The sequence below is a fragment of the Aythya fuligula genome, chromosome 15, assembly GCF_009819795.1.
Source record: "Aythya fuligula isolate bAytFul2 chromosome 15, bAytFul2.pri, whole genome shotgun sequence".
Taxonomy (NCBI): domain Eukaryota; kingdom Metazoa; phylum Chordata; class Aves; order Anseriformes; family Anatidae; genus Aythya; species Aythya fuligula.
Window position 1 is genome coordinate 7,571,045 of NC_045573.1, and position 22,829 is coordinate 7,593,873.

Consider the following 22,829-nt stretch of genomic DNA (forward strand, 5'->3'; position numbering starts at 1 on the left):
TTTGCAGTGAAAGGGTTCTCTGTAACCTGATCCTTTAAACTGTTGTGCCTAAAAGGGCACTTGCAAGAGCAGTTACAATCCATGCTATAAAATTGAATCACCCTCTAGGAAGAAAAAAAAAAAAAAAAAGCAGTTATCTTGCACATACTCTTGATAAAGGAGGAGCTATACAATAGTATATAGTTTCACACTTTATTTTTGAGAACGTCCAGGTTTAAGTAACAGCTCTTGATGATAAGTGAAAAGATTAATATTGCAATGGATTTACACAGAACATTACATTTTTAACAATGATCGATACAGAGTATTTGTCATGCAAATCACCTGTGTACACCAAGTAATACTTATATCAATACATATCTGTACAGTATTTACATTTTATATTTAAACTCTAACTAGAAACATTTTCCAAGAAAATATAGAAATGAAACTGGTAAGCCACAAGTCTTAATTTGTAGCATTTGGTCTACAACAGACCTAGCTTTTCCAGCAAGCATATCTACATAGATACGTAATAAATCTTAAAAAATAGGCATTGTTTTTATATATGAAGCATTATAAATGCTGCTTGGTTTATAAAGGTTCAGTTTTGTACCAGTTTAAAACTGTTCAAAATGTTAAGTGATTTAGAGCTTATTTTGTCAGAATATTGTAAAATTTAAGTCAGTCCAGCTGAGCTTAAGTATTATATACAGTTCTCTCCCTAGATTGCACTGGCAGCATGGCTGAAGTTAGTGGCCAAATGGTTTAGGTATTTGAGAAGCCGTCTGTGTGGCAGAAGCAGTAGCGGCTCTTGCTGGCCCCTGTAGTTTCAGAGGGCAATGGTAAAGAGCTGAAGAATTATGCAAATTTCAGCGCAATGGGAAGGGAGAAGTCTGCTGTCCCCAGAGGACTTTTCCTCAGCATGGCCAAACTGTAACAGGTATTGCTTTAGGCCACAGAGCAGCTAGCCTTAGTAGCTACACCTGGACTTGAAGCCCAATAAAAAAAAAGGGAAAGGTTGAGAGATTTTTCTTCACCCTCATGGATAGTACCTGACTTGGCCAAAATTTTCACAAGCCACTTTGTTTTACTGGCCTCGTGGCCAGTGGAAATTCTGGGCCAGTTTCACTCCCTGTTAATACTGTTACAAAAAACATTTGAAATCAAATATTATCACACAAAAGAATGATATTCCATTAGCTTTGGTAAATTAAATAGTTACATTGAGCACCACAAATAGCTGGTTTAGATGTTGCATTTTAATGCTAGAAATAATATATTTCCTGCTATATCCTCAGTTACATGTTAATCTAAATAATCTTTTCTGCAGGATATAAGAACTTTAAACCAAATACAGCAAATAAACTCTCAAGGCATTTCCTTCATGCTTACAGGTAGACACCCTCACCTGGCTAGATAAACAGATTTTCTTGAAGGTGATATTTCAGAATGTAAGAATTGATCAAAAAAAAAAAAAAAAAAGTGCTTCATGGCTTACTGTTTTTGTAATCTCACATTTCTCCAGGAACACTTTATTTGCTGCATTTCACCGTTACACTCGTCAGTACCACTGGTTCTGGTTTATCACTATTTGCATTACAAATCTGCTTGTCCAAAGCTAAAACTGATGTATGCACTGCTTGAAAACAAAACTTGAAGTTGCAGAGTGGAAGACTCAAGTCATTATGTTAGCAGCTGTGTAACCATATTGCTTTCCAAACAAAAGATGTACAACTTAATTCGTTTCTATAAAGAGTTTAAATGCCTACCATTAAGCAAAGATGTCCCCACATTTATACTTACTGTTAAGCAAGGATTCTACCTCCTTTGGCTGAGGTTTGCTCCCCTACTGACATTTGAACATTCATCCAAGTAGCCTGCAATTCCACATGCTCGGGGAGTATAGAAATAGTGTAGAGTATAGTATAGAAAAGGTTCCTCCAGGCTCTTCCTCTCAGCCTTTTTTTGAAGCATGCAATAAAGCAAGATATTCACAGGCTGACATTCCATGCAAAACAAGGCAAATTAGTAAGACAGGAACCACAAAACTAACTGTCCTTTAAAGTTAAAATGAGATTTGAAATAGATCAACTTAGTGTCTGTTTTTCCCAATGCAGCACAATTCTCTATCATGTATCCAGAGCTGCTTCTGTTAACTCCGAGAAGCAAAGTGTTGCTTTGACAACACACTGTGTCACCAAAGCATTTGTTGGCACAGTAGGCCCGGCTCAGGTTCAACAAGTTTGTGAAAAAAAATGAGTACTAACAGAAGCAGCAGGGTCCAAACAAACACTTTATGTCCCCACTGTGAAATGAGGGGTTTTACCTTTAGTGTTATGCACACTGTCAATAGAAAAGCACTGTAACAGACTCTGCCATGGCAGTTTGTATGTTACTGAAAGGCCATCAGAGTGGGACTGCAAAAAGATCTTCCAGAAGTTACAAAAAAAATCGTGTGGGTGGGAGTTTAGGTGTGTTAGATAACACAACCTTAGATACAGATTTTGTTCTTTACGTAAAAGTAAGGATGTCTACTCACTTCTTCAACTTGAATGACTGAAGCACAAGTCTGAAAAATCGCCTTTAAGAATGTAATGAAAATATTTAACTTTTCTGTATGTTATAAGTTTGCTACAGGCAAAGGAATGAATGCTGATGCCTTAACTATCTAGGGCTGTATCTTACAGAAAGAGCACACCTTCCTGTTTTTTCCCTTTAAAAATATTAAATGCATGTGAAATTATTAGGAAGTGTTTTCACATGCAAAGCCTAATGCAACACATGCAAGCCCTGTCATCTTATTCCTTTAGTAGTAACTTAGTGTTACTTTAACTACAACATATCTAAAACATAAGAAGGATGTTACTATATAAAAAGCAGATGAAACCGGTCATTAAATCTTACTGCTTATTGTGCGTGAGCAGACTGGAATGAGTTTTAGCCTACTGGCAAATATCAAACCACATCTGTACTCAGTGTCATGCCTACAGACAATCCTTTACTGTTGGGACCTGCATATTTTTCAGTGCATTCAACACAAACCCTTTGGCACAACTAGTTAACTATGTAGCTGCCAGTCCACCACTCAGCTGCACTTCTGAAGAAGAAAAGCTATTTCCATCTAACATAGGAGCACATACCCTAAATGAAAGCTTCACTCAGCTGGTCATTTACTGCAAGATGCACAAGATTTGAAAACTGCTACTGAGATTGTGGTTTTTCTGCTTACAGAAAAATCAAGTGCTGCATCGCCCCCGACTCCACTTCGTAGTGCTGCATTTAATGGAGATTAAAACAATTTCAATTGCTCCTCTGTTTATGGACAACGAGCTCAAGGAAGAGGTACAGCATATTAGCCTGGAATTCCTTCCCTGCCAATCAAAGTAAACTGGAGCTGTAACTAACACAAGCAGAAACAAGGCTTCCATGTTTTCAGTTGAATAAAGTTCCAACAAAATCATCCTCTGGGATTTGAAGTTTACTTCAAATTATATGCCAGTAACTATTTACCTTGAAAGATCTTGCCAAGTTTTTATGTCATAGTAAAGTGTATATATATATATATATATATATATATAAAATTTACAGTTAATGTCTTCACTTAGTTTGTCCAATTTTTACATTATCACTCAACTGTATGTTCATTCATAAGTTGATGCATGTGTACAAGCCGCTGATCACATTCTATTTCTTGTTTGCAATTCTTCGTTTCCTTGTTGCCAGCATATCGTAAAATGGATCCCTGCTTATACTTGCTCTAGAAGAAAAGGCATCATCAGTTTGGTTAACAAATACCCGTTTCTGAAAACTAGAACTGTTTTGTTCTCTCTTCCCTTCGAATGACTCCACACTTATAATCAGATAATGGATTGCTGACCTAGAATGACAGAACATCCCAAGGTGGAAAGGACTCACGATAATCGCCGAGTCCAACTCCTGGCTCCACACAGCATCATCTAAAAATCAGACCCTACGTCTGAGAGCGTTGCCCAAATGTTCCTTGACCTCTGTCAGACTTGGTGCCATGACCACTGCTCGGGGAGCCTATCCCATTGCCTGACCACCTCTGGGTGCAAAACCTTTTTCTAACACTCAGCCTGACCCTCCCCTGTCCCAGCTCCACGCCATTCTCTCAGGTCCTGTCACTGTCCCCAGAGAGCAGAGCTCAGTGCCTGCCCCTCCACTCCCCTCGTGAGGAAGTTCTGTAGGCCTCTAAGCACCAGAAACATTTATTTTAAAATAAGATCATATTCAGCTGTGATTTGTTAAGAGTTCATACCTTCCTCTTGAACATTATTTATTCCTTTAAGTGTGGGTCTGCTTTATAAATCTTACAAGATGAAGTCAAATTATCAAAGTTCAAAGCTGCACTGTGAACATGCTCAAGATAGATGTCACTGAAGTTATTTAGTAGTTGAAGAATTTAACAAAATCAGGGTTAAAGATAATTCACACACGGCTTTAAATTCGCTTCAACACAAGAAAAAAAAAATCCACATTTTCCTCATTTGAGTTAGTAGTATTACTATTTCCTTAGGACCAGACAGTAACTGGAAACTTATCCTGATCTATCAACCCCGTGTAGCTTTTCATTAATCCTGGAGGGCACTGCCACATCAGAACACTTTACATAAGTTAGAATACAAATTCTCTTAATACCTTACTCTTCTCAGAGAAGAGCTTACATTTCATTTCTGAAAGACATTTAAGACTCAAAACTCACTTGATAGATTTAATCCATTCTTCTTTTTCTTCTGGGGTGGGAGCAGATATTCTATACACTACATGGTTGCCTTCTACCACTCTACCATCAGCTTCAGTTTTACAGGCTTTAATCACTTGCCCTTTATGACTGGGGTTATAGAGCTCAAAGCAGTTCTGGAAGGTAGAAGTGGAAAAATAAATTAAAAAACGAACAAATAAAACAACAAACAACTGGCAAACATCTTCAGTAAAAACTTATAATGAAGATATCTTACTGGTTTTCTAGGGTCTTCAACTTCTCTTATGCTAAGGTTTTCTAATGGAATAATCCCTCTAGGTTCTTTGTCCTAAAAATGAAGAAAGTATCACATTAGCCCCTTAAATACCTGGATTACAATTGAAGCTAACTGCAATATATACTCACTGTCGTATATTCAAAGTAATACAGGCAATTATCGGTCAGAATAAACCACCTTCGTTTCCATGTTTTTACTCTTCCCCCTACAATCAAAAGGTATCGATAAATTAAACGTGTGTTGCTGTCAAGGCTTCAGTAACGGATAAGAAGAAAGTATTTAGTTTTGTTTTTCAAAATATGGCTTAATTAATTGCAAATGGATCAGGCACAGATGAGCTGAGATTAAAAGAACGTGTTTCCGTAGCTCTTGTACTGAGATCAAACTCCTGAGACTGCATTAACTACGGTGCTGCTGACCAGCCACATGAGCTTCTGTCCATGTAGTCACAGCTATTTCAAAAATATTAATCAAAAACATTAATCCTTCATGGTGCTCAGAAATACAGAGCCAGTGCTGCTATGGGAAAGGAGGCCAAACAGCAAACCCAGTAACTGGGTTTCAATGACAGGACCAATCCTCTCCACAGCCTGTCTTTTTACAAGGAAGGGGTCTCATCAGTAAAATTAGTGATGTTTTATCTCCTTCCTTGCACTCCACTCATGACCATCCATGTGATTAAGAACCTAGCTCTCTCTAGTACTAGATTTAACATCAAGCACATCAGATGCTTACAAACATTACCACTTGCAAGCAGAACAACTCTGATGAGTCATCAACTTGGAGCAAATGCAGAAAATGATACACCAAAATGTATCATTTGTAGTGACTTTTCATCATTTATTGTTTTAAAAACATGTGCTTTTTATGGGGAAATATGTAATGGAATACACCCAACAAAAGGCATAGCTACTGCTCCAAAAATACCATATTTTTTTCCCCCCACATTAGTGGTTTAGAAACCAGCAATCACTGAGATGCTCTTTCTCCCAGCTGTTAATGTCACACTGTATGGAATTGATCCTTTTAGAAACACACATTGTCTCGGACTTTTCGCCTATTGCTCTGCAGTGTGCTACCTCACAACCTCTCCAGTATTCTACAGTTATTATTTTCAGGACAGACAATAGTAGATAAAGAATTCACGTGTGATTGACATACAGGCTTTGTTCCACCATAGTTATATGACTTCAGGATTATGTCACCACCTGTGCATCATCCATTCAGCAACGATTTCACCTCATTAACCCAAATGTCTCAAAATATTGCTACTGAACACCCTGGATAAAAGAGTACCATTAATATACACAAGGCCCCCAATTTTATTTAGGTCATGTAACTAAATTTAAGACACAAGCATATTTTTTCATCTGCTCTTCTTGAGACAGTTGAAACTTTTTTGATATAATCCTCAATTCTAGGAATATCGTTATTTTTTATACCAGTCTACTACGTATTTGCAATGCAGACCAAGTCTTGTTGAATGCTGTATCTTTGTTTCAGTTGGTTTAATGACCTGTGTTATAGCCCAGTGCTAACACGCTGCAATGTTCAACGTACTCAATAAATTGCACGTTTCCACTACACGCACACATATCCCAAGAAAAAATTAATCTGCAAGCAGGTGTGGTGAAATAAGAGAAGGCAAAATAGTGCAAGATGCAGAAGCCGTGACAGAATGGATGGTTGAGTGAACTGGAGACAGTGAGGGAAGAATTGGTGGCATTTTAGTACAACCACTGTGACAGGTCCTTAAATAAATCATTGTAGGAACAATCAAACTGGCACATGAGTCACTAGAAAAATTCCCATCACCTTGACTAAGCGCTGGTTCAAGTACCAGGAAGTATTTAGGCCAGGAATGGAAAATCAGCCAACTTTAGCTTGATTCACTTCTCAATCAATGAATATGCAGCAACCAAGTCAAGATGACTGCCAGGGCAGTCCTTCCTATCGCCGTAACAGGATCTATTTTTCAGGTAATCCAAGGTTCATTGCAGTGTTCATTGCAGCTCCCTTCTCTCAGCCAGCCAGTAGCTCACCAGGTCACAGCACTCGTACGAGCTGTGGAACTGCAGCACAGGTCTCTGTTCCCAACCAAGCTATGAGTTACTCTTCTCTTCCACAAAAAAAAAAAAAAAAAAAAAAAAAAAAGCGAGGCAGGATATTTTTTTGCCCAAGATAAGCAAGTATTCTAATATATAAATCTCTGTATCCCCATCCCATTACTTAGTTGCAGCTGTCAACAGCACAGAAACTCTAATAAAAAGCTTGAAAGGCAATCTAATCTGTACTCATCAGGTTTGCAGGGGTCACCATACGTGTTTAATATGCCTTTAAAAATGGGCTAAAACCCAAGAGGCTGGTTGATAAGGCTTTGGGGATCATAAGCATGGCATACAAGATTAATGGTAAGAACTACTGATAACAAAAAATTCTTTTCCTCGGCCAAAATTGCTGTAGGCTCACAAAACAACAGCACAGAGGGTTAGTACCGTGCTTCATGTCTTATTCCAGTTGTCAGCTTCTTCGAGATTAAAACTAAAAGGAATTAAGTTATCAGAAAAGGATCAAAAAAATGGAGTATGAATCCATATACTTTTACAGAAATGGAGAGATACAGAGCATGTAATTCTCAAGGATCTAGCTGATTAACTGAAATGCAAGGACAAACAAAATAAAGTAAATCTTGTCAGTCAAAATTTAAGGAAACTACAAGAAAAGGCCGTAATGCAAAATGTATAGAAAGAGAAAGAAAAATCCTCTTCACCTAAGTAAACCAACATTGGATTTTTTTTTTCAACTCTGGAGAAAGTATGAACTAGAGAATAAGGTAAAATAAACAACCTAGGCCAAAGGGAAAAAACAATTGGCACTGACTTAGGAAACACTGACTTCAAAAACTAAAAATGGTTTTACAACCAAAGGCAGCAAAGTATCCGAAGTCAGAAAATTCTACTCAAATCTTCAGCACATTTGTAAATAATGTTTTAATGGGGAAATAGAGTCATGTAGACAGAAATAAAAATAATGTTTTTCTTTTTTTTTGTATGTCTCAGTTCATTTAGATACCACTAGGTGGAATTAGACTCAGAAACTGCAGTTACACACAATTCTGTTTGCATTTCTTTGAAAACGTTTACCTCAACAGCAACATCGACTGCCTTAAACTAGAACAGCATCCATGCGACCCAGATGGGAACCGGAAGGCATCAGTTTCCTGATCACCAACCATTATTCTCTCACCCTGGATTTAGGAAAAGCAGTGACATCCTCCCAAGGACAGATGTGCTAGAACAAATGCCATGGGCAGAATGGGCCCAGAAGCGAGGCCTTTGGACAACCTCCAAGCTCTCAGTTGCTGCCTGAGTGGCAGAAAAAAATTAACACAATCACGTGTCAGGCTTGAATCATTTCCTCTCCAGTTTGGTAGAGCTATGTCACAGCTTCCCTCTAACTAGAAGGAATTACGCAAATCAAGCTGTTTGCCAAGAGAAGCTGTTTTAGACACGGGAACGCCCTCCCTGAGCGAAATGATTATTAGTTAGAAATTAGGACAGACAGCCAATATAAAAATTTCAAATACCTTCAGTTGGAAGGTACAAAATTTCATGGTAAACACCACCACCAATCATGATGCAGAAACATCTAAAATCTAGTGATGTCTCAAGCTGCTCTATGTGAGGATTCATAAGCACTCGGCAGCTTTCAGCTTCTTCTCACTTGTAGCATTTGTTTTCATTACACCATGCTTCAAATGATAATTCAGGTTTACTGAGACTAAGAGCATCTACAGGAAAGAGCCAGCTGAGTCTACATAGATAAAGCCAGAAGTGCTGCCTGGCTGCCCGGTTTGGCACTTGGACTCACACTAAGGCACCTGTGAACAATTCAGAGCAGCAAGCTTCACAACAGCAAGCATTTGGGAAGCACAGCTTTCTAAAAACACATCTGGCTAGAGAGCTGGGGAAGTCTTTAGGACAGGTGAATTTTACTATATACGGTAGTTCCACAATATCCATCTCCTGCCCAGAGAAGAATCAACGCAGCAAGCTGCAATACCAAATAGAAGGGCACAGGTAGACAAATGGGAAGAGAGACTGTAAGTAAAACAAAATAGTGTCTTGATAAGACTCAGGATTTGAGTCAGGGCTTGTCTTACTCATAGTTTTATATATGAACTTTGATCTTTTATGCAAGAATTAACACAATTGAGCACCTGAACTCTCACACAGGAATAGTATCTCCTCAGCATCTCAACAATACCAAAATTTTAAACATCCACATCTTCCAGAAATAAAAAGAAACTCAAGTACTCTGAAACTGATGGATTCCCAACAGAAAGGGTTGTAGCGATGCAGATTATGTGGATCAAGATAGTACTCTCTAACATATAGTTTAAGACTCCTAGTAAATAGGAAACTCAAGGGAGGAGAAAGAAGGAGGAAAGAATGAAAAGGAAAGAATATTGCCAGGTTTGGTTTTGGTCAATTCACCTCATTTAGCAAAATGTATTTGTCTGTAAGCAGTCTGCGCCTGCTGAAAAAACGCAGTCTTTCCAGGAAGCACAGCTTCATGCATTCATAGGCTGATTCACCGAAGGCTTCAGGACACATTTAATTTCCTTATTCAAATAACCCCGCTGATGTGGGAGTGTCACCAGCAACACCCTGCAGTCTCATGCACGCTTTTGCTGTTGGGTTTCCTGTGTATTGTCTCTCATTTACACCATCCACAAGGAAAAGCTGGCTTCATTGGCCCTACTTGCTGCGCTAGAGGTGGCAGGTGCACAAGTACCCAGCAGCTTTCAGCAGTCACCTTTTTTCTTCAACTTCCTTGTTCCTCTATTTTTATTTCTTTCAATTCTCTCATATGTATTTTATTGACTCTTTGTTCCACAGTGGATGTTTGGCACTCCTCTACGTGCACACTCCCACTCTTGCTTGCACTCTCTGTATGCATATAATTCTATGAGGAGTATTGGCAACCGACAGAGAAGGGACAGATATGCCTAGCATTCATAACAAGAGCTTATTCCCAACCTCTTCTCCAGAAAATGCATTTTATCTACTTCATCCTGAAAGCCTTTTTTTGTTGAGAAAGCTGTGCCAGGAGACTGCAAATTCAAAGATTCTAGTGACCTTGAACTTCGCACTCATTTAACATTCTGTAAATAATATATATAGTTTGCTTAACAAAGGAAAATAAATAGCAAAAATAACAACTTTTATATATGTATAGTTCAAATGTACATCAATTGTAATAAAATTTCTCAATAATCTAATACATGTAACAAAATCACCCTAAAACTTGATTACAAGGATAAGAAAGGCTTTTCTCTCGGTTGAAATTACTCTTCCCTTGTTGTATTCTTCAGTGACCATGAGAAGTTCGCTGAGAAGTCATCTTTATTTTTCTGCTTTACATTTAAACACTTTTTTTTTTTTAATTAAACAGAAGACACTTGCATGTGAGCTAGACACTAACATGCCAGTCTTTTGTGGACAGAATACCACTGATGATACTGTTAGTGACACTGAGTGAAAAAGCAAAATGCTATAATAAATTTGATTAAAAAAAATAAAGAAAAGAAAAAAAAAGAAAATAAAAGACAGGAGGAAGGAGGAAGAAAATAAAAGAATGAGCAACTGAACAAGATGGGACTGGAAAGCAATCAGATACGTACCTCCTAATGCAGAATAAGCAGAGACAGCCAGTCACAGAACAGAAAGGTGATAGGTCATAGGCCATAAGGAAAACAAGAAGGCACATTTAAACCACTCATTAAAAAATCATAGCCAAAACCAAACCAAGAGAAACTCACAAATAATATGGAAAAATAAAGACATACAAAAATAACTATTTGAAGAGAAATCCTTTCTTTTTGCACACAGAAAACTGAATTGAAATTTCATATTCGTTTTCTGAAATGACTTCATGGAGATTTAGATGTTATTTATCAGTCACAGCATGTGGCAAATACCATGTGGAGTTTCCTTTCTGTTGCTGAGTTTTCACTTCTCAAATATCAGAAATAAAACTCCAAAGTTGGAAATAAGATCACTAATTTGGATATGTAAAACAAGAAGTAACGACCTTTAGTTGTAAAGGAGTTACTGATTATGGTATACATTTTTAAGTACAAGTTACAAGATTAATCCTATTACATTTAGGAGAAAGCAGTTAGACACAGAAGGAGCAGACATGCTAACAACGAACAAACACATAGCAGCAATAGTGCCCTTATAACTAACCTAATTTCAGCAGCCAACCTTCTCTATCTGGATTAAAAAACGTATGCGTTAGATCATTTCCATCATCCTCTGGAATTTTAAACGGCTCATTCTTAATACTTTCATATAAATTCTAGAAGAATAAAAAAAGAGGAAAAATACCTCATTAATAATGTCTAACAGAAAATGCATCCTACTGCTTCTCAGACTATTTGTATTAAAAAAAACACAAAGGAAATATTGTCCATAAAGTTCGGGACCATCCCTTCTCAATCGTTGTTTACTACTTTGAGTAAGTCTGTTTTTAAATTACATCATCTATAAACAAGTGTCTCTTTCTCTCTACAGATTTTACAAGTACATCCCAACAAAGACGTTTTTCTTTCAGAATTCAGTATTTCAAAGGTTTCAGCTTCTCAAACAGTACTCATTTAATACAAGTGTGGCCAAACAAATCCGGATTTTCAGAAAATACTTTAAACCATCACACTGTCTTAGAGAAATAAGTACGTCTACTGGTATCTCAGGGGACAGGACAAAGCTTCACAAGATACACGGAAATGTATCAAGGTAATATTTTTAAACTAATGCGGAATGGTTTTAAACTAAAAGAGGGGAGATTTAGATTAGATGCTAAGAGGAAATTCTTCACTCAGAGGGTGTTGAGACACTGGCACAGGCTGCCCAGAGAAGCTGTGAATGCCCCATCCCTGGAGGTGTTCATGGTTGGATGAAGCCCTGGGCATTCTCTTCTACTGGGAGGTGTCCCTGCCCATGGCAGGGAGGTTGGAATTGCATGGTCTTTAAGGTCCCTTCCAACCCCAGCCATTCTATGATTCTATGAAGGAACTGCCGAGGGTTACACAGAGTACTTCCTCTGCAATCTCCCCTCCTCAACGTAAGATTGAGAGACAACTAACCGAAGAGGCCATGAACATCAGAGAATGCTTCTTTCAGCTTCTTAAATAGTTATGCATGCTAGGAAGTGTTCTTACTTCCCTTGACAAATCAGTCTGAGAACTGTTGCATGTGCTTTCAAGTTTCCTATTAAAAAACACAAAGCAACCTCTTTTTTATCCCCCCAATTTAACTTACTCGTAGCAATTCTTCTGGAAGGTCTCCACCTTCATTAATTCCACGATTCATAGAAATAAACCTCTCTACTGTTGGTTTATCTCTTACATTGTGGTTGTGCAGACTGGTATTTAACATAATGATCGCAAATGATAGCACATAGCATGTATCTGAAATGAGATTTGAAAAGTGTTTTATATTTCTTTGTATACTTTCTATAAACCCATAAAGTGAGTATGTAGCTCATCCCGACTGATGAAATACTAAGCACTATACACAAAAAAAGTCACAAATTTTTCTATGAACTGTTGAGTAAGCCTAAGAAAAAAAAAGAAAAAAAAAAAAAAGGTAACAACTCAAATTAAAAGCCAGTATAAGAAACTCAGCAGAAGAATAGAATATGAAAAATTTTAAAACTCTGAAATCATTGGTATCACCATGTATTAGCACTTCACTTGGAAGTCTGAGGTGTTGGGCAAAATTTAAGAGAACTGTCATTTCTGTTTTCTGCACACAGATTTGGCACTGATCACGTAAAAGACTTGGTAGATCCAATAACAGACTTGATCCCTCAGATTCTGACTCAAACTACCTCCAAAGCTATCACAATCACCCAGATAAAGAACAATCTCTTCAAAATCATACTTTAACTGTATTTAAAAAGACTGAAAATAACATTTGAGTAAATTTGTTGGCATAGATGAGGGGGTTAATAGCACTGGACAATACCAAAGGATAACAAGAGATCTCATCATGCCTTTTGATATGGTTATGACTGTGGTAAATTATCCCAGAATTCAAGTACAAAATCCCATGTGAGAAAAAGCAGGATGGAAATCCTTCCAAACACATCTTTCCACTGAGGAAAGATGTGTTTGCATCTTCAGCATTTTGTTTTCAATAAGGATTTCCCTCTGTAGCTGTTGCTGACCTGCTTTATGTTAACCTTTTCCTCGCCTCTTTCTTCCTCAAATTAACTGAGCAGCAGCGAGCTGTGCGTGCATATAGCAATGTTAGAACACTAGGGCATTCTGTGCAGTATCGCAGAGCTTTGTTAGCTTTTTATGGCCCAAATAACCCTAGACCAAGCAATTAAATGCAAAACTGAGGTGCATTTTTAACTGAGATAAGTCATTGATGAGCAGACTGCAAAAGAGAAAGGACACAGTCCTCGTAATGAAAAAATTGATGACGTTCTTGGTAATATACTATAGCCACATATTAGGTAGACTTGATAAGGAGACATTCAGGTGTGAAGTCCTTATACCTGACAGATGAGATTACCCAACCTGTAGGTCTCACCTGGCTGAGCCCCTTAGTCTATGTAATCTTACGTATCTTAGAACCATCATTTTTCTTGCAGGTAGCTCTGCCAATTATATGCATGTCTGCTTTAAGGGATTCCTGTCTGCTGTTTGGTTAAGTTTTTCTGTCTTTCCAACTTTGTCCACCATCAATCATTTACTACTTTTGTTTTGTTTTTCCTTTTATGTTTCTTGAGGAACAGGTAATGTATTATTATCCTGAAAAAACATCAAAGCATCAAGATCTTCTTGGGTCATCACTGGAACTGCTGCTTACAAAAAATGGCAGTTTTACCAGGATATACTGATATCTAATACTAGAGCTTAAAACACACTTTAGAAATGTCACCAGAGATTTTTGGCTTGGAATTGGAGAACTAAGATTCCAATTAGCTTATATATGAAAGGTAAAGTTTTGTAAATGGAAATGCATTCTGACTATCAGCTTGCACCTCCTGGACATAAAGCACAGGATTAGACAGTGGCATTTTCTGAGTTCTCAGAAATGTGTTAGTTCACATACTTTTTTATCCTGAACTTCTAAATTGGCCATTGTTTCCTTGCACCAAATATAGGAGAATACATATCAAGGGGGAAAAAAAAAAAAAAAAAAAAAAATCACATAATTAACTAACCTGTAGACTGAAAAACTCCTGGGTTACAAAGGCAATAGCGTGAAGCAAAAGCTTCCATCATACGATCAATTTTTTGAGCCTCTCCTGGGAGTCTGAAGCTCCACAGAAACTGCCTACAGAAAGGAAGAATAGTTGTTAGACTCATTCCAGTCATTATGTATTAAGCATCTATTACTGATAATTGGAAACAAAAGTCAGCAATATCTATATAAAATGTCCTAGAAATAGGTTCTCAGTCTCTCAACAACACAAGTCAGGAGCTATTATAAAGCAACATGCACAGATGGCTAGCCCAGTAATTCAGCCAGCAACACTGCATGCTATCAGGCAAGGTAACATGGCAGTTCATATTCTGAGACTCTCTTCATTTTCCAGACTAGTAAACAATTTTCTGTATGCATCCCATTTTGCCATGAGAATACTACAGGGAAACAAAACAGTTCAGTCCTCCCCTAGGTTTCCTGGATACTAAAAGCAATAAACACTCAACTAGACTTCACTTTCAATGTAAAAAGACATAGTAAATAAAATATTTCCGGAAGGAGAAAGCAGCAAAGAACACTACACTCAACATCTTTGCCTGAATTCCTCAAACATTAAAAAAATAAAAAAAAAACAACAAGAAAAACCCCAGTGCTTTGAGAGAGATGCTGCCTGTCAAGCGTGAGTTCACCCTACAAGAATCAGACGCAGATCTTATAAAGAAAGACTCGCGATATCATCTCAGTAATTTTATAATATATGTGGGAGATCTGTTCTCCTGTTTAGCTGCGTGAACTGAAATAGAGTTTTTAGTTTCACAACTTACTGTTTCTACATATAGGTACACTGGAATGCATACAGGACAGAAATCTTTACAAATTCACTTTTAGCACACTGTGGAACTAAAACGCTCCAATGAATTTAATCACTTGTTCTTTTTTCTTTCTTAGCAAAAGAATTATCTAAAATAAAACAGGACCTAAACCAGCAAATTTACATGCTCTGCCATGCAAAACAAGTTCTCTATATTCCCTGTACACTGGGACCCAATATAAGAATCATTTACTTCCATCCTCGTAGGTTTTCATTTTAAGACATGATATCAAATTGTCACAGGCCATCTTTAGCTTGTTCAGTTCTACATACTGTCTTTTACTCACCTCGTACAAGGTTCCAACCCAGCTCACGAATTTTGTAAGCTACCAAAATACAAATATTTAATAGTAGCAGCTGCTAAGGAAGAATAAAGTCAAGCCTAACATTAAGTTGGGTAAAAGAGACAGGAATATGAAGCCTCCCAGACAAGCTTCAGCAGCCAGAGCCTTAGCTCAAGCCTCAGGCAGCTCAGGTTATCATCACCACATCACTCGACCATAGCAAAGCTGTTCTGACACCACATCACAAGGCACTGCACCAGAGACAAAGATCACATGAACAATTCAATTTATCTGGTGTCAGGAGGGAATCACTTGTGGCAATGAAACTGGCAAAACTGTCTAGACCAACTTTATTTGCTGGACTAACTGTGGATTTCCACCAAGACAAGAGCAGCCTTCACAAGGTCACTGTACGCTGCCATCCCAAAGAAATCAAGTCAAGTGTTAACTTAGAAAGGGAAAAAAGTATATTAAGATTTTACACTTTTGTTTTCTGTCAGCAGGACTCCCCCACCCACCCAAAGGAACAAGTTAAAACGGAAGAAAAGGAGAAAAAAGAAGGCAGTAAAGAAGATTTGTTTGCTTGTTTTAGGTTAAAAACAAACAAAACCTTATCTCTGTGCTAAGATACAAAATGGGTCTTCAAATGTCCACATTTGGCAGGCACACCTAAGAGCGATGGCTACTGTTCAGTTGTTTGTATTTGTCTGAAATAATAACATTTTTCACCTTCAAAGGCAACATAAACACAAACAATTGGAAGTGCTACAACAGAGCTGTCTCTGCTAACTTGTGGAATATATAACCCTGCTGAGCTTTAGATCAGCTTTCTGATGGTAAATCAACACAGTGACTCATACAAACATGCAATTTGATAAAGGAAGCTCTGGGAGAAAAACAGAAAAAATTTACTCACCTTAAGGCTTGTACAAGATTGAGATCAGCGAACTCATGGAGTTCAACAAACGCCTGAAGAACTTTAATATTAAATTCATCTCTATGAAAGACAAGAATGGAAACAGACATTTAGAATTCTGAACTTAAAAGCCTTCTTAGTTATCTTTATTTTTCTCCCTGATAATAAGCAAACAAATAGATGATCATACTGATCAAATCAAACCACCAGAAATTGTTTACATATTTGAGTATTTTAATTGCTAGTGTTTTGCCCATTTCTGCAAACACTAATAATCTAAATTAGCAATAGCCAGTATACTTTAACGGATTTCAACTGCTTATTTGATTGACCTGAAAAATGACCTGTCTTCCTTTGCTTTGTTATTTATTATTACTGCACCTACTTTGACATGGGAAGATATTTGATAAAACTGGTCAGTACAAAAAAATCTTTTGCAGAAATTGTGTCAGGAACACTTAAAGCAACAGCTAATGTAGGTTTAATTTCTAATACAACACAGAGAAAATAGATTATCCTCTTCCCCCCCCCTCTAAGAATGAAAAATATTAAATCAATATATTAATTCACATACAGAAACAAGCAACAGAAATACTTCAACCCATTATAACTAAGAAAATAACATTTTTTTGAAAGAGCTACTTAATAAGCATCACATTCTTATTCCATTCTCAAAACCTATTACAATACAAGTTTACTAAGATCAGAATACCTTTTTACTTGGCTTGCACTTAACTATCTTTTACATTGTTATGCATCATTTGGCATTGTGAGCCAAAGCGTGCTTTGTTTGATACAAGGGTATTTGAATGCAAAAGTAATATTTAAATGTTGATGAACACAAAATGATTTGGATCCAGATAGAATTTAGTCTACACCATCACTAAGTTCACAGTGCCAGAAGCATAAAGGTTTGTAAACCTTAGGGTGTGCTTTAAATACATCACCAAGGCAGAATGTTGCATATCAGCCTCCACCCAAAAATAGAAAGGTGTGCATCCACCAAGAATGATCTGTTGCATTACTGACTAAATACGTGTAGCCAGCCCAGAATACTCACAAGCAAATACTTAAAACCAAGCCATTTGTTAAGATGTTTCCATGTTGTTTACAGAAGCACACATCAGCTCCGTCAAGCAAAAAGAAGCAGCTCTCAAATTCACTAATATGCAATTTAGCTTCAAGACTATTTTGCAGGGCAGTACACTGGCACAAGTGTGCAATTAAACTGAGCACTCAAGAGGGTTATTTTCGTATTTTAAGGCAAAGATCTATCTTGCCTACACATACACAAAGCTGAAGTAATTCAGAACAAAAATTAGCTTTATAATCTAATTTTTGCTTTTCTAGGTTTTACTGTAGACTGGATTAATAGTTATACTTGTGCTGGGTACAGCTCCAACAACACAAGCCAATATCACAAAAAGTCTAGAAAGCCACTTAACAATAAATGAGGACTTGTCCATGTATAAAGAAAACTTAAATCTTTCATAGCATGCAATTCATCTCTTATTTGTTGTACATTTTTAGGTATTATTTTGTTCCATTTTGCCATTCATTTTTTCCAGTTTGCAGAGCCTGTAATACTCCAGAAGTCAATAACTTAAAGCATCTCTCTTTATGCCATGATATTCTACTAATTTTTCATCCTGTTGTCTGTCCTAGCCTCATCCTCAGCTAAATTTAGCTAGAATGCAGAAGCAATTTCATGATAGGTCCCTGGGAGGGAGTGGGCTAAGTAAAAAGGAACATCCTCAGACTCCAGGTGCCTTAATAAAAGGTAGGAAGTACATAACTGAACAAAAACTCTTCTGTAATATGTGCTGCCATTTGCATAGCATAAGTTAGTGTTTATAAGGTAGTCACAAAAGCAGAACTATCAGCTGAAGACCACCTCAGTTCTCATATTCTGTTTAATCCCAAGGCAGTTATTTCCCCCAGGACTTAAAAGGCCTAATATATTGTTTTCAGGGGAAAATGAATACATATTATTAGGCTTCTGGGAAATTAATTTTGCATTTAAAGAAGTACTATGAACCAATTCCCATTCCAGACCTGACTACCTTGAAATTTTCATACACATTCCCAAAAATCAAACTGTCATCTCTTCACCTTCCTAGTTGCTATTAGTGGGGAAAAAAAAAAAGTAGACAAATATAGTTTCCTTTCCCACTACTATGCTGGTATCATATCCTTCACAGAAACGAAGAAACAAGTAAAACCCAACTAGAGTAGAATGACTGAATACGTTGAATAAATTTTATTTTAAAACAAAACATAACTTAAAATATATATATATATATTAATTTAACTGCTCCTTAAAATGGACACGCTTCTGCTTTGTGGCAAAATAGGAATAGCATTTTATTTCCCATTTCTCCTCAGATTTTATCACCTATTTAACAGATTTATTAAAAAAATCCTGATCAAATTTGCTATTCAGGACTGATCGCTAAAATTTCTCTTACTTAAATAATGAGAAATCAAGAAGATGCAACTGAATTGTGTATTTATCAGTATACATGCTCAATGTTAATAAACGTTGCCCAGTGTTTCCAGACCAAATGACAGTGCTGCCCAGCTTGGAATGAAAAAGGATGAGCAATACATTTTTGAATTTTAAATGTAAACCTATAAATAGTCACATGACTGTTCTAGACTATGCCTGTAGGACTGAACATATTGGAAAGACCTTTCTGCATGAGTATGCAGGTTCCAGGATTAGGGCTAGAAAAACTGGAAGTATTTCAGAAGGTAGAATGCAGCTGTCAAAAATGAATACAGACTGCTTTGTACAAGCTTTGTTACTATTCTGTAATTATGGACATTGACATAATGAGTAATTGTGTAACACTGCCCAAATATTCAAGATGAACATCCTAATGCTTTCATGTAAAACTTGTTGAAATATGGTACAGCAGCTCCATGGCAAACATTTTCAAAATGTATGTATCACAGTGAAAACTTTCATTAAACCTGTTAATGTCAGGAGGAAACTGCTGAGCACAAACTAAGCTGCTGATGCTGTAAACAGATTACGGATGTCTCAAAAGGGATCTGCCAGAACATATCACTGCAGGAGTAGATCCTAAATGAGTCAGCTTTCAAACCTCCATAACTGGCATCTGAAGCAGAACATGTGCAAGCACGTAGATACATGTACTTCAACCCACTCTCCACTTCTGTCTCTTGCTCTTGCCTTTTCCAAAAATCAATTCCTAGTTTGCACACCAATGGAGGTAATTTGCATTTTTATTATGTTATGCAACCATATGCAAAAATATGCACGTTGCACGTTTATTGCATTAGAACTGATATAGCTATGGTGCAGCTGCTCTTTGAGATACCTACTTACTAATGGGAAGTCTGTGTGCAGAGATGATGGCAATGCTAAAACCTTCTTAGAACTGTCCCAGGAACTACCATCTTTTATAAGTTATTTCTTTACCATCCAAATATAAGCAATTGTAAGGCACTCCTTGTCTGGGCACGGTATCAAGAATTACCGGAACTGTTGCAATACAACTCTGTCATTCCAGAAACTTATGGCATTAAATTGTGTGTTATAGCCAAATTTAAAGATATTTTCTCAAAATGGTAAGTTACAATTAATTAAATATTTTTTTCCACAATGCATCCAATTAAAAAGAACAACAAGAAAGCAGAGAAAAAAAAAACTGTAATAGGTTAGTATTACTTCCCACTGTAGTTTTTATAGATTTCAGAATAGCAGCTATTATGTGCAGCCTGTGAAGGGGAAGGTAACTACCAAACCAGTAAGTATGCTTTGTAAACAAGAACAAAGTTCCAATATTTTTATTTTACCTTTCACCGAGGTAATCGCCGATTACGGTTTTATTTAATCCTTCTCCTTTGTAAAGGAACTGTGCAATGTCTTCTGCAGTGTTCTGCAGGAGGTCATTTTCTATCAGAAACTGTATTCCCTAGGAAAAGCAATTACAGAGGAAAATAAATGTTATGTTTTCTTCCGCAAACATTTATGTAAATACTGCTCATAACAGTTGGCATTAATATAGGGACACAGACATACACATAGCATTTAAGAATTAAATTAGCCTATAGAAGTTTGGTTGTTTTTTTTGTTTGTTTGTTTGTTTTTTTTAGACAAAACAGTAAACAAATGAAAGTTTTCCAGTCAGATAAGCAGTATTTAGTACTGGTTTACACATAAAAATGGGAAGACATTTTAAGGCTAGAAGTACTAGGTGGCTGTTAGAATTCCTCAACTGCAAATATCAGATATTGTTTTAATTGAATAAATTGAATTCCATGCTGCTCTGTGGAGTCGATGCGCAAGTTGGCCTGTTCACTGTATTGCATAAATGTCTGCAGAGCCATAATCTGTAAAATCATATAATGAAGTATGCAGGAATAACTTAATTACCACCACGACACAAAATAAAGCATCTGCAAACTGCAACCCAATACATCAAGCCACTACTTGCAGTAGAAGTCGTGGCTGAGGACACTGAAACCAGTTTACAGAATTTATGCTGACACTGGGATTATCGCTGACTGCTGGTTGTGCTTGAATTAAACTATTCACAAAGGACTATCCAGAAAAAGCAGTCAAGCATCTACCACAGAGCTTCTACCAAAGCCAGGAGGACTCTTACCCTCAGGTAAGACCTCTCCCCCAGTGGGCGCTCAGTCAAGCCCCTGGGCCCCTACGCTTCCATAAATCACCGGCCCTACAACTTGCCCGCTCTGGGGGTGCCCAGAGAGCTTTCTGCAAAGTGGTTAAGACAGGAGATTGAGAGTTAGATAAAGTTTACAGGAAGGCTGGAAAGGATGTCATCCCACCACCTAACAGGTCATGAAGAGACATCTATTCCCCCACTCCAACATAACCCCAAAGTTGTTAATATTCCTGCTAATTTCACAAAACTGTGAGCAGCACGCTGCTAAAAAGGAGAAATGGCAGCTGCAAGGATCCTTAATGCCTTGGATTCCAAGTATGTACAGGAGAGCTCAATAAATTATTCCAAATCTTTCCTGCTAGAATATTGGATAATTTCAGAAATTTTCCAATTGCCAGAAGTTTTCAAATTTCTGCAAATGGAATATATTTAGTTTTTATTTCATTACATCTAGGAAAATTTCCATTACTTTTTGATATAGCACAGAAGGCCCTGCAGTAATATTCAAAAAAGTAATTATCTTCCTGTTTGGTTGGTTTTTTGTTTTTGTTGTTGTTTTCGTATGGATGGTTGGTTGGTTTTTAGCTTCAAGACTGCATCTTCTTTGTTAAATTAGGCCAGACAATTGACTTCTTGTCAGGCACATAATCATTTAATTATAAAAAAAAAACAAAGTCTGGAATACAATTCCTCTCATAACAGCTTCATCATCTGATACTTAGTTCAGTGACATGCTGGTAGTCTGACTGACAACTCAGTATTTTTATAACTCATTTCAGAACAGAGATGACTTTGTTGCAAGGAAAATAACAGTTTTATCTTGAAACAGAAATAGCTGAGCTTTCCTCAAAACCGATCACTACAAAGCTTATTTGGTAACTTATTATTTGTACAAAAAATTAATTTGAGTATGAAACAACACTTTTTTTTCCCATAGCAAGTTATTCAAAAAGCTTTCTCAGATCTGTCAACCACCAGAGAACCTTCCTTCTAACAAACATAAGAAACAGCAGTTGCAGATTCCCTCATTCAACACCCAAGACCGTATTATTCATGTTTAATGTAGACAGACTGTCCAGAGTAATTTTTTAAAAGTCATACAGGTTACTGAAAAATGGAAATTACTAGAATCATGGAAAATAAATTTCTATGCACAGAAGCAGCTATCTTAGCATGCTACAAAAATTATTCTTTTTTTTTTTTTTTTTTCTTTTTCCTTCAGATCTTTAAGAACCAGAAGTCAGATAGACAGGAAAGGAATGTCTGGGACAACTCCAACGTCTGGAATAAATTGTAAAATAGGCCAGCCAAACACCCATCAACTCCTACACTATCTTTTGTCTTGATGCAAATTTTCTTTCTCTAGACTGATACGAGATGGGAGGCGGCTGTACTAGTTTGACCTCCCCATACAAAACGCACTGTTACAGGAATATTCGATATTCACTGCAAATATTGCATTTATTTATTTATTTATTTATTTAGGTCTGTTCAATGCAGTCTTCCTTGAGTTTCAGTTTTTATAGCATCTTAATTAGAGAATTTGCAGTTATTTAAACCCTGTCTGTGTTATAAAGAATTCATTTTCTGGGCCCATCACAGACAGTACTGGCATCCAATGCGGGGATCTTCAGGCACAGCTTTACATCCCCTGCACTGGCATTCCTAAAGTGTTTTTTACAAACTTGACCGTCACAGTCCTTTCCACACTATCTAACCAAATCTGAACAGCAAATTTGGTGATGTTACATGATATAACTGCATTAAACGCATATATTGTGATGATGTTTTGCTGGTAAGGGGTCAGGGACAATTATTCAACATACTGGGTACCACATTAGAAAATTTAAATCTTTAAATAAAAATGGTTAAGAAAGCTCAAAAT

At 37.0% G+C, this 22,829-nt stretch overlaps 1 protein-coding gene across 3 annotated transcripts in view; it reads right to left on the minus strand.

Annotated features, from left to right (window-relative positions):
• Window positions 1-178: 178 nt before the first annotated feature.
• Window positions 179-22,829, minus strand: part of CYTH3 (cytohesin 3) — a 51,866-nt gene continuing 29,215 nt past the window's right edge. For 2 of the 3 annotated variants that reach the window (XM_032197294.1, XM_032197292.1), the window contains exons 5-13: window positions 20,109-20,227; window positions 16,284-16,364; window positions 14,229-14,341; window positions 12,311-12,459; window positions 11,236-11,348; window positions 5,111-5,189; window positions 4,962-5,033; window positions 4,706-4,860; window positions 179-3,739 (exon numbers count right to left, since the gene is read on the minus strand). In XM_032197294.1, the coding sequence (XP_032053185.1) occupies window positions 3,667-3,739; window positions 4,706-4,860; window positions 4,962-5,033; window positions 5,111-5,189; window positions 11,236-11,348; window positions 12,311-12,459; window positions 14,229-14,341; window positions 16,284-16,364; window positions 20,109-20,227 (954 nt within the window). In that variant the 3' untranslated portion in view covers window positions 179-3,666. The remainder of the gene's footprint in view (window positions 3,740-4,705; window positions 4,861-4,961; window positions 5,034-5,110; window positions 5,190-11,235; window positions 11,349-12,310; window positions 12,460-14,228; window positions 14,342-16,283; window positions 16,365-20,108; window positions 20,228-22,829) is intronic. The other variant, XM_032197291.1, reaches the window with a different exon arrangement.